The 11,747-nt window shown below is 41.0% G+C and overlaps 1 protein-coding gene across 1 annotated transcript in view; it reads right to left on the bottom strand.

Annotated features, from left to right (window-relative positions):
• Nucleotides 1-11,747, bottom strand: part of LOC118421184 (collagen alpha-1(I) chain-like) — a gene marked incomplete at its 5' end in the record, with an annotated part of 73,947 nt that overhangs the window by 57,524 nt on the left and 4,676 nt on the right. The window contains 3 exon segments of the mRNA XM_035828346.1: nucleotides 1,000-1,133; nucleotides 1,756-2,398; nucleotides 4,874-5,382. Coding sequence (XP_035684239.1) covers nucleotides 1,000-1,133; nucleotides 1,756-2,398; nucleotides 4,874-5,382 — 1,286 coding nt within the window.

Below are 11,747 nucleotides of genomic sequence, written 5' to 3'. Positions count from 1 at the left end.
TAATGAGGATTCAACTAGGAGGCCACGTGTCACAGTTTCCTATCAAGCATCATATAGTTGTGAGAAACAATATCTACTAAGCACGATAACAATAGATTTGGACTAACTTTAACCATTTCTACTTCCGCATTCCAAAGGCCACTGAGATACACCTTAGAAGAACATGAATTTTTTAAAAATCTTCTGAAGCAGTCTATGGGTGGGACGCATGGTTTGGGGTGGTATGTGACCTATGTCTAATCTGGTATATAATCTTGTGCATCGTTCATGCACTTGCAATGTGTTCTAAGTTTAGATAGGTGTCCCCAAAATCTTCCTGCAGCCCTAAGATGGAATGCAGAGGTCTAAATTAATTAACTCATCATGGGCCAGCCATGTACGCAACCAAAAAGAGAAACCTTCAAAAGTTTAAGGTCTTTCAAGCGCATCTACTGCTCTTTAATTGAAACACCATGTTGTAAATAAAGGGAATTAATGGACTGTTTTCTGCATTCAACTCGGCAGGGTTGCTTGAACCTAGGAATTCCAATAGGTTGTCTCCCCGTAATTAACAGTTCCTATGGTCCACTACAACAGCATGGTGCGATTAATCCAGGGTTTCTGGTCAGCACTTAGATAAGCAATAGAGAAAGTCCAGATCACAAGCACAGTCTTTAGAAGTTCCCTATGTGGAATTACATAAAGGCAAAGCCTTCCTGTAGTGTAATTCATAATAGATAGTAGATCCTTTCGCAGTCTTATAAAGTATTGTCTATCAAACAAAACACATTCGATTTCATACAATTTTTTCCCTACTTTTCCAATGTACAAGATGGCCTCTTGGTGTACTTTCACAATCACAGACACAAAATCCTTTTGGCCTGATTGAAGACACAGAGAGAGACAAAAGGTCACATTTTCCACCAGCAGTGAGCCTATGGGTGATTCAAATAACACACAACGGGACATGCAGAATAGACTCAACAACAGACAGTGACGGTAAAAACGTGATAAACTCACCGCGCGTCCCTTGTCACCTTTCTCTCCTTTTACGATGTAGAATAACGTCTCTCCTTCAGAGTCCTCCACATAGAAAATGACCGGTGGTTCGGTACTGGGCTTAGGTTCCTGGTGGTCCGGAGAACCGGAGCTGCCTGTGTAGCGGAAATCAAACCAGTCACCATTATAGCGGTCCTTGCCAAGAAGTACACCAGGTTTGTGATCTGCCTCTACCTTGAAACAGAGGGATAAGATTTCCCATTGAAGGACTAAGGCCAAAGTCCGGATGTGCCACATGGACGGACGATGCAGCAGTCATACAGACTGTGGGCTGGGGAGAGAAGCACTGCTTGCAGACAAGCCTTTTTGCAGTCATCGGCAGTGGAAGAAACACACATTGCACTCACAGGCTCCCTTCTGGATCTTGTTAGTTATGTTGTAGAGCTACTGCAGCTCTCTACCTGGTGCTGTCAAAAATCATGCAGTGGATTGAGGATAATCAGCACTTGATGCTGGCCAGCTCAGCTATTCAAACAATCTGCCAGGGAGAAACTATCATGTGCTGCCAATCCCTCTCCAGTCACCTTGGGAATTTAATACATTACAAATCCAGGCTACAAGTTTTATAGGATACAGGCAAAGAGGAACTGGGTAGTAGAAATGAGGATATGGTGGTTAGAGAGTTGCATGCTGGTGGAGGAGGGAATGCAGATGACACAGGCTGGCATAGCTAATGATGCATGCAAATGAGGAGGAAAGAGGTGGATATAACCAGACCTTCCCCAGTGCTGGTCTGCCCCCCTGAGGCAGGCCTGGGGTCCAGGCTGCCGACCGCTGATGGAATGGTGGCTCCCATTGGAGGCTCCACTGTGGGGCTCCTGTCGGCTTCCCCTGGGGGTGAGATGGGATATGCAGAAGGCAGAGAGGGTGGCAGAGATGCTGGAGAATGAGTGACAGCGGCTGGCAAGCTCGCCCCGCCAGCCGAGGTTACTTTGTGGGAAGAAGATGGTGACAAGGTCAAGGCGGCATGACCAGTATGAGCGGTGGATGATGGCGGTGTCGGGTTTCCAGGAGTGGGGAGGGTGGTGGTGGTGGTAGAAACAGATGTGGGCTCCATGTCTTCTTCAGGTTGACCTGTAAATATGGGATACCACGGAGACTCCTGCGTGGTGGTAGTGGGCATGATTTTCACGCGATGAAAGGGCGATAGAGGCAGTACAGTAGGAGTAGCTGCGGCGACAGTGTCGGGGACCTCCGTAGGGGAGCCCCCGTGCATGTTCATGTTGTGCACTCTACCTTCGTGTAGCGAGAGAACGCTGTCCAAGTCCAATATGGAATTGAGGCAGCGCTGGCGGATGTAGTCGCAGTACTGAGCAGCCACGGCAGGGTCGTAGTACATCTCAAACTGACATATTGCACCCTGCAAAGGAAGCAAACAAAGTCAGCCATTACACGCCACATATCCAGCGTATTCTAGCTCTGGTCTCCTCTCTTTGCTACCCTGAAATGCAATCTGGCATCCGTCTCTATTCTAGCCCTGGTTCGCTCCTCTCTTCGCTACCCCAGAAAGCAAACTGGCACCCGTCTCGTCTCTATTTAAACACTTTGCCTTCACGTCATCAATTGTTTCGTGTATTGAATATTCCTCCGAAGCACTGCGTAATGGGATTGATGTGAAACTCAGAGCCAATCAGGGCTCTTGCTTACCTTTTATGAGAGTACCATAGTTAAAGCCAATGGACCCTCTATAATAGGTGCCAAGACTTATTTTAGTATTTGGCAGGTCGGCGATTAAAGGAGCGAACAAGAGCCAGAAAAGGATGGATTTATGTACTCTCCAAGCAGAGGTTAGGCTCCGGCTATTTTTTTAAAGATTTTTTTACTCGTTTTTATCGGGCTTTCTATTTTGTATTTTATCTTGCTGTGTTAAGAAACCTAACTTCAAGAAAAATGACAAAATAGAAAGCCCGATAAAAACAACTAAAAAAAACGTTAAAAAAACAGCCAGAGCCTAACCTCTGCTTGGAGAGTAGGAGTTATGAGGCTAATACAGAAGGCAATCATAGCAACTGATGCTACTGTGAATTCTCCAAAAGGATATGCAATTTTTCAAGTTGCAAGCAGGTGTTCAGATGGATGCTAAAGTTGGTGTGCGCATATTGTATACGTAGTTCCAACCTGAAAAGTCGGAAGTAAATCCTAGGAATTGGCAGCACTCACCTCCCCTCATATGGAGGTTGGAATACTACCACTCAATCAACGGTTATGATATGAGACATGGTGAACTATAGATAAAGATGTATTTAATGTCTTTTGCCTGGAAAGAAATTCTACAAGTGGTCATGTCAACTTTCTGGTGAGTCAAAAAGGCTGAACAGAGAACGTTTCAACTGCTTTTGTCAGGTCTGCTATCATCCGAAAAATGGGCGCACACACGTTAATGGGGATGCGTACCTTATTGAATAATTTACAATACTTTTGGTTACAATTATACTGTTTTTTTATCGTTACCTCTTTCATCATAGTTTTGGAATACGGTAACTCAAAACTGGAGTTGAGTTTTGGCATTAGAATGACAGATTCGTGTAATTGTGATTTGGCTTAAGTTTTTCAGCTGGTTCTGAGGGAAGCAGAAAGTGACTGCTGAGTATCAAAAGTAAGCCAAAGTGAATACACTCACTGGGTCAAAGAATATCTAACCAAAAGGGGAGGGGGGGGGGTGTCTTTAGTTTGCCTCAGTCTGTAACTTGAGAATGAGAAGGATATCACCTGAATTTCTTTGCTTGGCCATAAACTAGACCAAAATACATCTTCAGGGAAGTAAGAGATCTTTTAGTCCAATTTACAGTATTTTGGTGCCACTAAGAATTCTAGAACAGCTTGTACATGTATTTTGTAATCTGTATAAGATGTGATGAACAGGGCCCTGTGATCATGTGTGTAATGCTGATGTTGTTGAGTCTACCAACCAGACTATGGGTGTGAAACCACTGACTCAAGGTGTTGTGTGTGAGGGAAGCTACAACATACCCATGTTATTGTTAACAATTACCTACAACATATTTCAAATGAGCAAGGGTGTGCCCTGGAATACCATTATGGTCACTTTCTATCTAAAAGAGCTGCTTCAAGTCCAAGTACAAACAGATGTGTTACACCTGTAGCTATATATAGATAGACAGGACAGGTAAATGAACCCTTCAAAAGGTCAATGAACCCCTTGCATCCACATGAATCGTTATCGGAATATCGACCTTGGGTAGAAAACCACTGCCTGATTCTGATTTATCTCTTGTGAAGCAAATTAAGTCATGGCCATTGCTGCCTTTTGCCAGCAGGGTTCCTGGACATTATACCACCTGCAAGCCCTGTGTACTAGAGGTGGGTACTGGCACAGAAAATTCAGGTCCAGGTCTGGTTCAGGTCCAAAGGATCAATCCCAGTCCGAACCTGAACCTGGACCTAATTCAGTATGTGAAGACATGTGAATGGACAATACTCAGAACAAATGGTCTTTTTCAATAATCATAAATTCATAGTTAGGATATAAACCTCATGCTCTTCAAGTTCAACAATGATCTCTTCTGATAATCAGTGTTACAGACATTAAAGGTAATAGATGTTATCTGAAATGTCTGACCGTTTCGAAAATCATATTCAGATACTTGAGTTTTTGCTATTTGGCGGCATTTAACCATCATTTGCTCACTCCACTCATGAAGTGAAAATGAACACTTAGATTCTGTTAAGGATGTCTTCATGGACACCTGGATGGAATGTTAAGAGGGAGGCTTTTATCTTTGTTGGGGGGGTGGGGGTGGGGAGTGACAATGATGAGGTATCATAAAATGTGCCTAGCTGCAGATCATACATAATATAAAGAGGACAATCTTACCTGAAACCTTTTGCCTTTACTCTTCAGTCTACCCAACGTGATCCTTCCTTCTTTTCCGATCTCGTCAAAAGGATTTCTCACCAGATTCCGCTGGTCCTTCTTCTCTCCACAAGAAGTATACATCGTGACCTCCTGGTCACTCACTTTAAACGACATGAAGTGCCATCTACCATCGTTCGCTGTATAATTAAACACCGGCGAGTAGCGTCCGGGGAAGTTTTTCCTATCTGCATAGTAAAACTGGATATCTTTCGCTCCTATTCTTATAGCTAGCCGTGTCTTCTTCTGCTTGTCCTTGATGGAAAAAAGATGAGTTGTGAAGTTCTTGAAAGATTGGAAGACAAGTATGAAGGCAAAGTCGGAGGGGATTCCCTGTTTGAAGACTCTGCTGACCCGTGTGTTGATGCGCGCCTTGTTCTGTAAGATGACGCCATAGTCACCTCTTATTACTCCTTCTGGAGCTGTCTTGTGAGAGTCTATGAGATGCAGGCCTCTTAGAACGTCCACTCCTGAAGAAAGTGGAAAACATCAAGTTTAGTCGACAGTAGATTTTACAAAACGTATAGATTTTACAAAAGAAATTTTGTCCAGTTTTCTTCATGTCTGTTGGCAACACAAACAGGACGTTCCATAAACGTAGGCTTTCTCAAAAGAACTTGTTACTCCTTCTGAGTCTATGAGATACAGACCTCTTTGAGTGTCCACAACTGAATAAGGTAAAAACATCAAGTTCACATCAAAATACAAACAACAAAGTAAAAAGACCACAGATGGCAAAGTGATTGTGGCTTGGGTTGTTGTCTTAGGATCTTAGTTTAAGGCACCCAATACAATTGAAACTCATTTTTTTCAAATTCAATTTTCAATTTTTTTCAAAGTCATTTCTGCACACAGGAAGTTTAAATAACACTATCCAATCATAAATCGATCTTCATTGAGCAAAGATGCAATGTCTTTGGATGATTAGACCTCATTCAAAATTAAAAATCGGAGCAATGCCGGTGCCGCTGAGGCAGCCATTATTTCAAATTTTCAGAAAGCACGCAAACATGACCGATGAGTTCCAAATGCTGCCAGAGACATCGTCACTTGTTCAAATTGATTTTCGATTTGCGAATGCATGACTCAGCTTCAATTCGGTGACCTCACGCGTTTGGAAATCATTGAAAATCATTGACGTGAAACTGTTACTGGCTCAATCCTCTGTAGCCTGATTAAATCTGGCTTATAGCAGCCCGCCAAACATCCCCCGGCCCCCGCGGGGAGGGGCCAATTACAGCCCTGGACATCGGAGTTTGTGTTACACAGACTAAATCCTCCGCTGATTATTTGTGGAGAACAATGAATAAAGCGATCCATTTGTGGCATGTTTGTGCGTTCTCTTACACTCGAAGTACGAAATAATGATACAAATGTGCTAGTATGGTAAAGCAAATATTGTAACGACTGTCTTATCCAAAATACTTAGTAATTTTTATGCTCAAAAATTGCATTGGGTGCCTTTAAGGTTCTGGGTTTGAATCCCTAGCAGGCACCGGTGTCTAGCCCTTCCAAAAAGTACATATTTCCTCACTCCAAACAGGTGAAAATGAGTACCTAACTTTGGATAGGGATGGCCTAATGGATGGAACATGAAGACATAAAAGAGAACGTCAAAGATCCAACCACTCCACACATAAATTCTTCTTCCGAAAATATCAGGTTGGTAGGTCATAGGATAGGGTTTTTTTCCTTTTCACAACCAGGTAATACAACGTGTAGTGACAAGAAGCAGAATTACAATTCAAAGCTCCGAGGAAGATGTCTGTTAGGCATCGAAATGTCAGCAGGTGAGAAAAACTGGTTGTGTAAAGGAAAACCTATAGCTATTATCCTATACCTTCTTTTCAAGTCCACTGCCTCATGGTGACCTGAAGAGCTTTATTTCAGGTTTCTGGGGCATTTTGAGGTGGAGGTCTCAAACTTCATGTTTTGTGACAGACTTTATTTGTGTAGTGTATTTAGTGTTTGGCCCACTTGAACTAGAGGTTACAGTTGTGTTGGCATAACATGGGGGTGTCTATGAACCTCATCTAATAAAGTAGGTCATCGCGATGACCTTCTGACCACAGCCATCTGGAAGACCTTGCTCCTAACCCACAGCGGACAACAACATCTACTTGTCCTTGTACACACATGTACTCACATCATGTGGTCAGAGACTGAGAGGGTCTGCATGGGGGATCAAAAGTGTGGTGTAATAAAAAAAGTGTGGTTCTATTTTATGCAAATGAGCTGTTCGTTCATAGTACCACACATTTTTCAAAGTACCTCACTTTGATTGGCTGAGGGGTAGTGGCCATGTTCTAAGTGGTCACAGACTGAGAGGGTTTGCATGGGGGGATCCTGGTGATGCTTAACCAGGATCAACACTATGTATGTAGGAAAACCAGTTACACTGGAAAATTTAGGAGGCTGGCAATGGTTAATGGTTAATTGACTTGTTATTGCAAAAGGTTTTGGGAATTAGTTCATTGGATTTTTCCAATGTTGTATTCGTGGGGTGTCTTTTCTAATGTCTTTGGTTCACATTTCTTTCTTAATGAAGAACACACCTACAGATAATTGCAAACTTAAATTCTATTATAGCTCAATCGAGGTAAGCCCCAATCTTCATTTTGGATACCATGTAAATTGCTATAAATAAATCCCTTAAAGAAATAACTTAAGATATATGTCCAAGAAATTCCCAAGTTCAAGAAGTATGTTGTGGAATAAAGTCAACATTTTGTCAAGCCATATATGTCTTATTTCTTCAAAGTGGCAAAATGATCTTGTGGTAATGTTTGTCAAAAATTAGAAGCTTAAGCTCTGGGTTCAAATCATTAGCATATCCCAATATTGTGCCCTTAGAAAAAGCATTTATTACAATTTCCTGACTCAACGAGGTAAAATTGAGTACCTTCATATAGTGATAGCTTCAGTTAGGGATGTCCTTTCAGATGGAATGTTGAGACAGAGGTCCCATGTTTAAGCCCCTTGACCATATCAAAAACCCCACCGCACTTATCGAATAGAGGACTAGAGGTCAATCCCGGTGTGAGTCGATAAAACGTTACAAGACACAGTCTGGTCTTACGTAGCTTGTACCTAATGTACGAGACTTGTGTATTGCGACAAAATGTGGTTTCCAGCTTGCGGCGACCAAACAAAAAAGGAAACACTACACAAGAAGCCGTGAATACAAGGTTTACCTTGCATTGTATGGTAAAATCAGATGTGACCCAAACACCTTGTTTTTCTAGTACATGACCAGAAAGTCTAAAACAGGTGAGGCCTCCAGGGGTAGATCGTGACATGACCTAATTGTGTCCAATCCATGTACACCTCAATCAGTCAGCAACATCATTCACCTCATGTGTGGTACCCACCACCCCATCTCATGTACATGGTTAGATGTGCCACTTATATCTCACATCATTAACCTAGGATTAAAAACCCTTGCAAGCTGTCTGGTTTGGGGTACGCACCTTTTGAAGTGTTTAATGCAAAATGTCTGGAAACTGCTCTCAGGAAATAGCTGTTGTAATGAGCAATGATGGTCTGGCTTGTGAAAAGAGATTACACATACAACAGAGCACAATAAATGTTGTTTGATATGAATCAAATAGAACGGATTATCCTATGACTTCCGTAAAGTCCTTCTGTCATTAAACTTTAGAGTCATCGAATGAAAAAAATGTTTTGTTATCTGAAAGGCTTCAGTAGTAGGTATCTTTGTTTTTATCTTTGTTTGTCTTTTCTTCTCTCTTCTCATTTCTTTTCTTTCTTGTTCCTTTCTTTTTCATTTCATTTTACCAGCCTTATTTCCTGTTCTTGGATGTATAGACTGGTATCTCTCTCCCTCTCTCTTCAGATTCACATCTTTTATCTTAACTATGATATCTGTTTCTCTTTATATTTAGTCTTTACTTTGGCATGCCCATATCCAGCCTTAGGCCAGACATTCCTTCAGAAAAAAAGTTGAATTATTCCTCCCTAGAAGGACGATAAAAGAATGCAAGCCTCGCACGTTTCATATTACAGTGTATGGAGCCGGCATATGGATCAAATCTATAGTCTGGTAGGAAGTAAGATAAGGTAATGTCTGAGATTTTCATATCAAAGTGTAATCCTACAGACTAAGGGGCAACACATTTTCTTAAGATGGCTGGAGACATAAGTCTTTGTGATAATTAAGTTATCAGTAATGTCTGATACTGGTTGTGACAAGCAATTACTATGGCTGTCCATGCAATGCATAAATTTAGCAATAATTTCAATAGGTCAAGAGAAAGATGCACAATGTAGTTATGAACAGAGAAATTCTTCATACAGTATAAGTACATGACTGTATACAATAGCTTCGTGCATTCTGGAAATAAACTCAGGAAGCCTTAATAACCTTGCACTCTAATGCTGATATTTACATTGTACCTCCGTGTAGAATGGTCTGCTTTTTGGTCTGTGTGTTTGTTTTTCTGGATCTTTATGGTCAGCATAAGTCTAGAACCTCTGGATGGACTGTCATGATTTTTGGTATGTGGGTAGGTGTTTGGAAGACAAAGGTCAATCATAGGCCTCCTGGCGGCTGACCTTGGTACTGAAGCAGAACTTTCAGTTCTTGTATCTTTTGTCTTGGACTGGCTGTGGTTTTGATTTTTCATCTGTCACAGTGGTAAGTGATAGGAATTTCATAATTACAACATAAGTAAGTTAGCTAAAGATTTAACGGTTACATGTCCAATTTAGCTATTTCATGGAGGTAGGAGGACCTAAACTTATGTGTAGCATGGTCACTTCCAGAATGATATAGGATAAACGTGTTGACTGAATCCTGTGTATAAATAGTAAATCTCAGTATGGTATATATGAACCCAAGGAGTTACTTTGAAACAAATTTTTAGATGCAGTATCACAAAAGTTCACGTAGTCTGAAGTGACACAAAATGAATATGAACTTCCAAATAGTCTGCTATGGTTACTGTTGGGCTGTATCACATTGCATTTTGATGCTAAATGATTTATTCAATTGATCTCATAAAAACTCCCTGAAGTCTGTAGGCGATAAAGTGAAGATTTTCAACTAACAAGGATTAACCCCCCAAATGTTGTGGGCCGAATATAAAGCCTAGGTGTAATTCACTGTGACACAGGTAGGATTATAGTTAAGTGGAAAACAATTGAGATTGATGGTCCTTCAGATGTACCATAGTTTCTTTGTCAGTGGTCTTGTCTTATTCAATCTAATAACTGTCTCAAGCAGGTTAGATGTACAGGGCTCGAAATACTGGGTGCATATGCACCCAGGTGCACCCAACATTGGTGCTGTGCACCCAATTAGTTTCTGTGGGTGCACAGGGTGCACCCAAATATTTTCTAATGTTTATGTATGTAAAGATATCAAAGTATACTAGTATACATCATATTCTTGACATCTAAGTGTTAGAGAGATAATAAAAATGTCTGTCATGGTACTTATTTAAAGATTTGATAGCTTGTAAGCTGTAACTATATATTATAAGTTTTATTATTAGGTTATTACTTAAATTTAAGTGGTGCACCCAAAAAAATTTTGGTGCACCCAATTTTTTAAGCTGGGTGCACCAGTGCACCTAATCCCAAAAATGAATTTCGCCTAATCCCAAAAATGAATTTCGAGCCCTGATGTAAGTCTAGATGTTTTCAGGTGTCATAAACCCTACATACGTTACGTTGAAGTCAAACATACCCTTTACAAGCTCCAAGCAGATGAAAGGAACAGCCCAATAGTGTACGGATGATTTAGGCATTTTCTAATGGGGCTTGGTATTTTCATTTTATATGAGGGATGCAACATTTGTATGAGAGATGCAACTAGATAAAAATGCCAACTACTAGACAGACGTCTGGAACAACCTACCACCAGACACATGTATGGCTCCAAATCTGACTCTTGAAGTAAAAGAAATGATCCCTGACCAAAACAAACAGTCAGAGACTATGACCGCTGAGCTTTCGCTTGTATATGCAGTGCTATATATTGATAGATTTATTAGGACTCGATGTAATCTGTATCTCTCTTATATTCTATCTGACCCTTACCTCCCTCACTACCTCAATGAAAAGTGGCCTGCAGGCCGATTTGAGCTTCTCATGAATGAATATGGTTCCAACAAACAAACAAACAAACAAACAAACAAACAATCATAGATGTAAAAAATGTCTCAAAAACATTATGTACAACAGTGAGCTATTTGTGTGGCCTCAAAGGCCCTGTTTAGGTAGTTCTACCTGGTATAATCTTGTTTCTGTGAGGTGTGTGGATTTGATTATGGGGCATGTATATACTGTAGTGCTTGAGGGCAGAGGAAACCAGAGTGAGTACCCCAGGTTATACCCTGAAATATGCAGCATTAAGGTACGTAACCTCACAAATATGTGCTAGTTTAGCTCTCACCTTAGATGACCTGTGGAAGGACTAGAATGCAGATGCATACTTTGACTAATGTTAAATGATGTACATTGAGAATAGGTTGGACAATACAATGTTTCTTTTAAGTGCAGTCACATGTAAGAACCTACAGATGGTTTATTGTACAGATACAGAGGAGGTAAGTTACTAAGTTACTCAGGTAGTCTTGTCTGTGAACTTCATCATGGACCAACCCCCTTCTTCTTCTTGCTGGGTCCATGACAGCATACAGTACTGTAGTGCCCCCTAGCAGTTGCTTATAACAATGCAGCATGTGCAGATTCAAGCAAACAAGTTCTCAACTTAACTGTTGATGTTTTTCACACCCAATGACTTACAAAAGTACAATCCCCATCAAGAGTAAACATTTTCAATACAACTATCCCCGGGAGTCTAGTATTA

Source organism: Branchiostoma floridae, chromosome 8 (assembly GCF_000003815.2).
Source record: "Branchiostoma floridae strain S238N-H82 chromosome 8, Bfl_VNyyK, whole genome shotgun sequence".
Classification (NCBI taxonomy): domain Eukaryota; kingdom Metazoa; phylum Chordata; class Leptocardii; order Amphioxiformes; family Branchiostomatidae; genus Branchiostoma; species Branchiostoma floridae.
The sequence above is the reverse complement of the archived record's forward strand: the minus strand, read 5'-3'. Positions and strand labels throughout refer to the sequence as shown.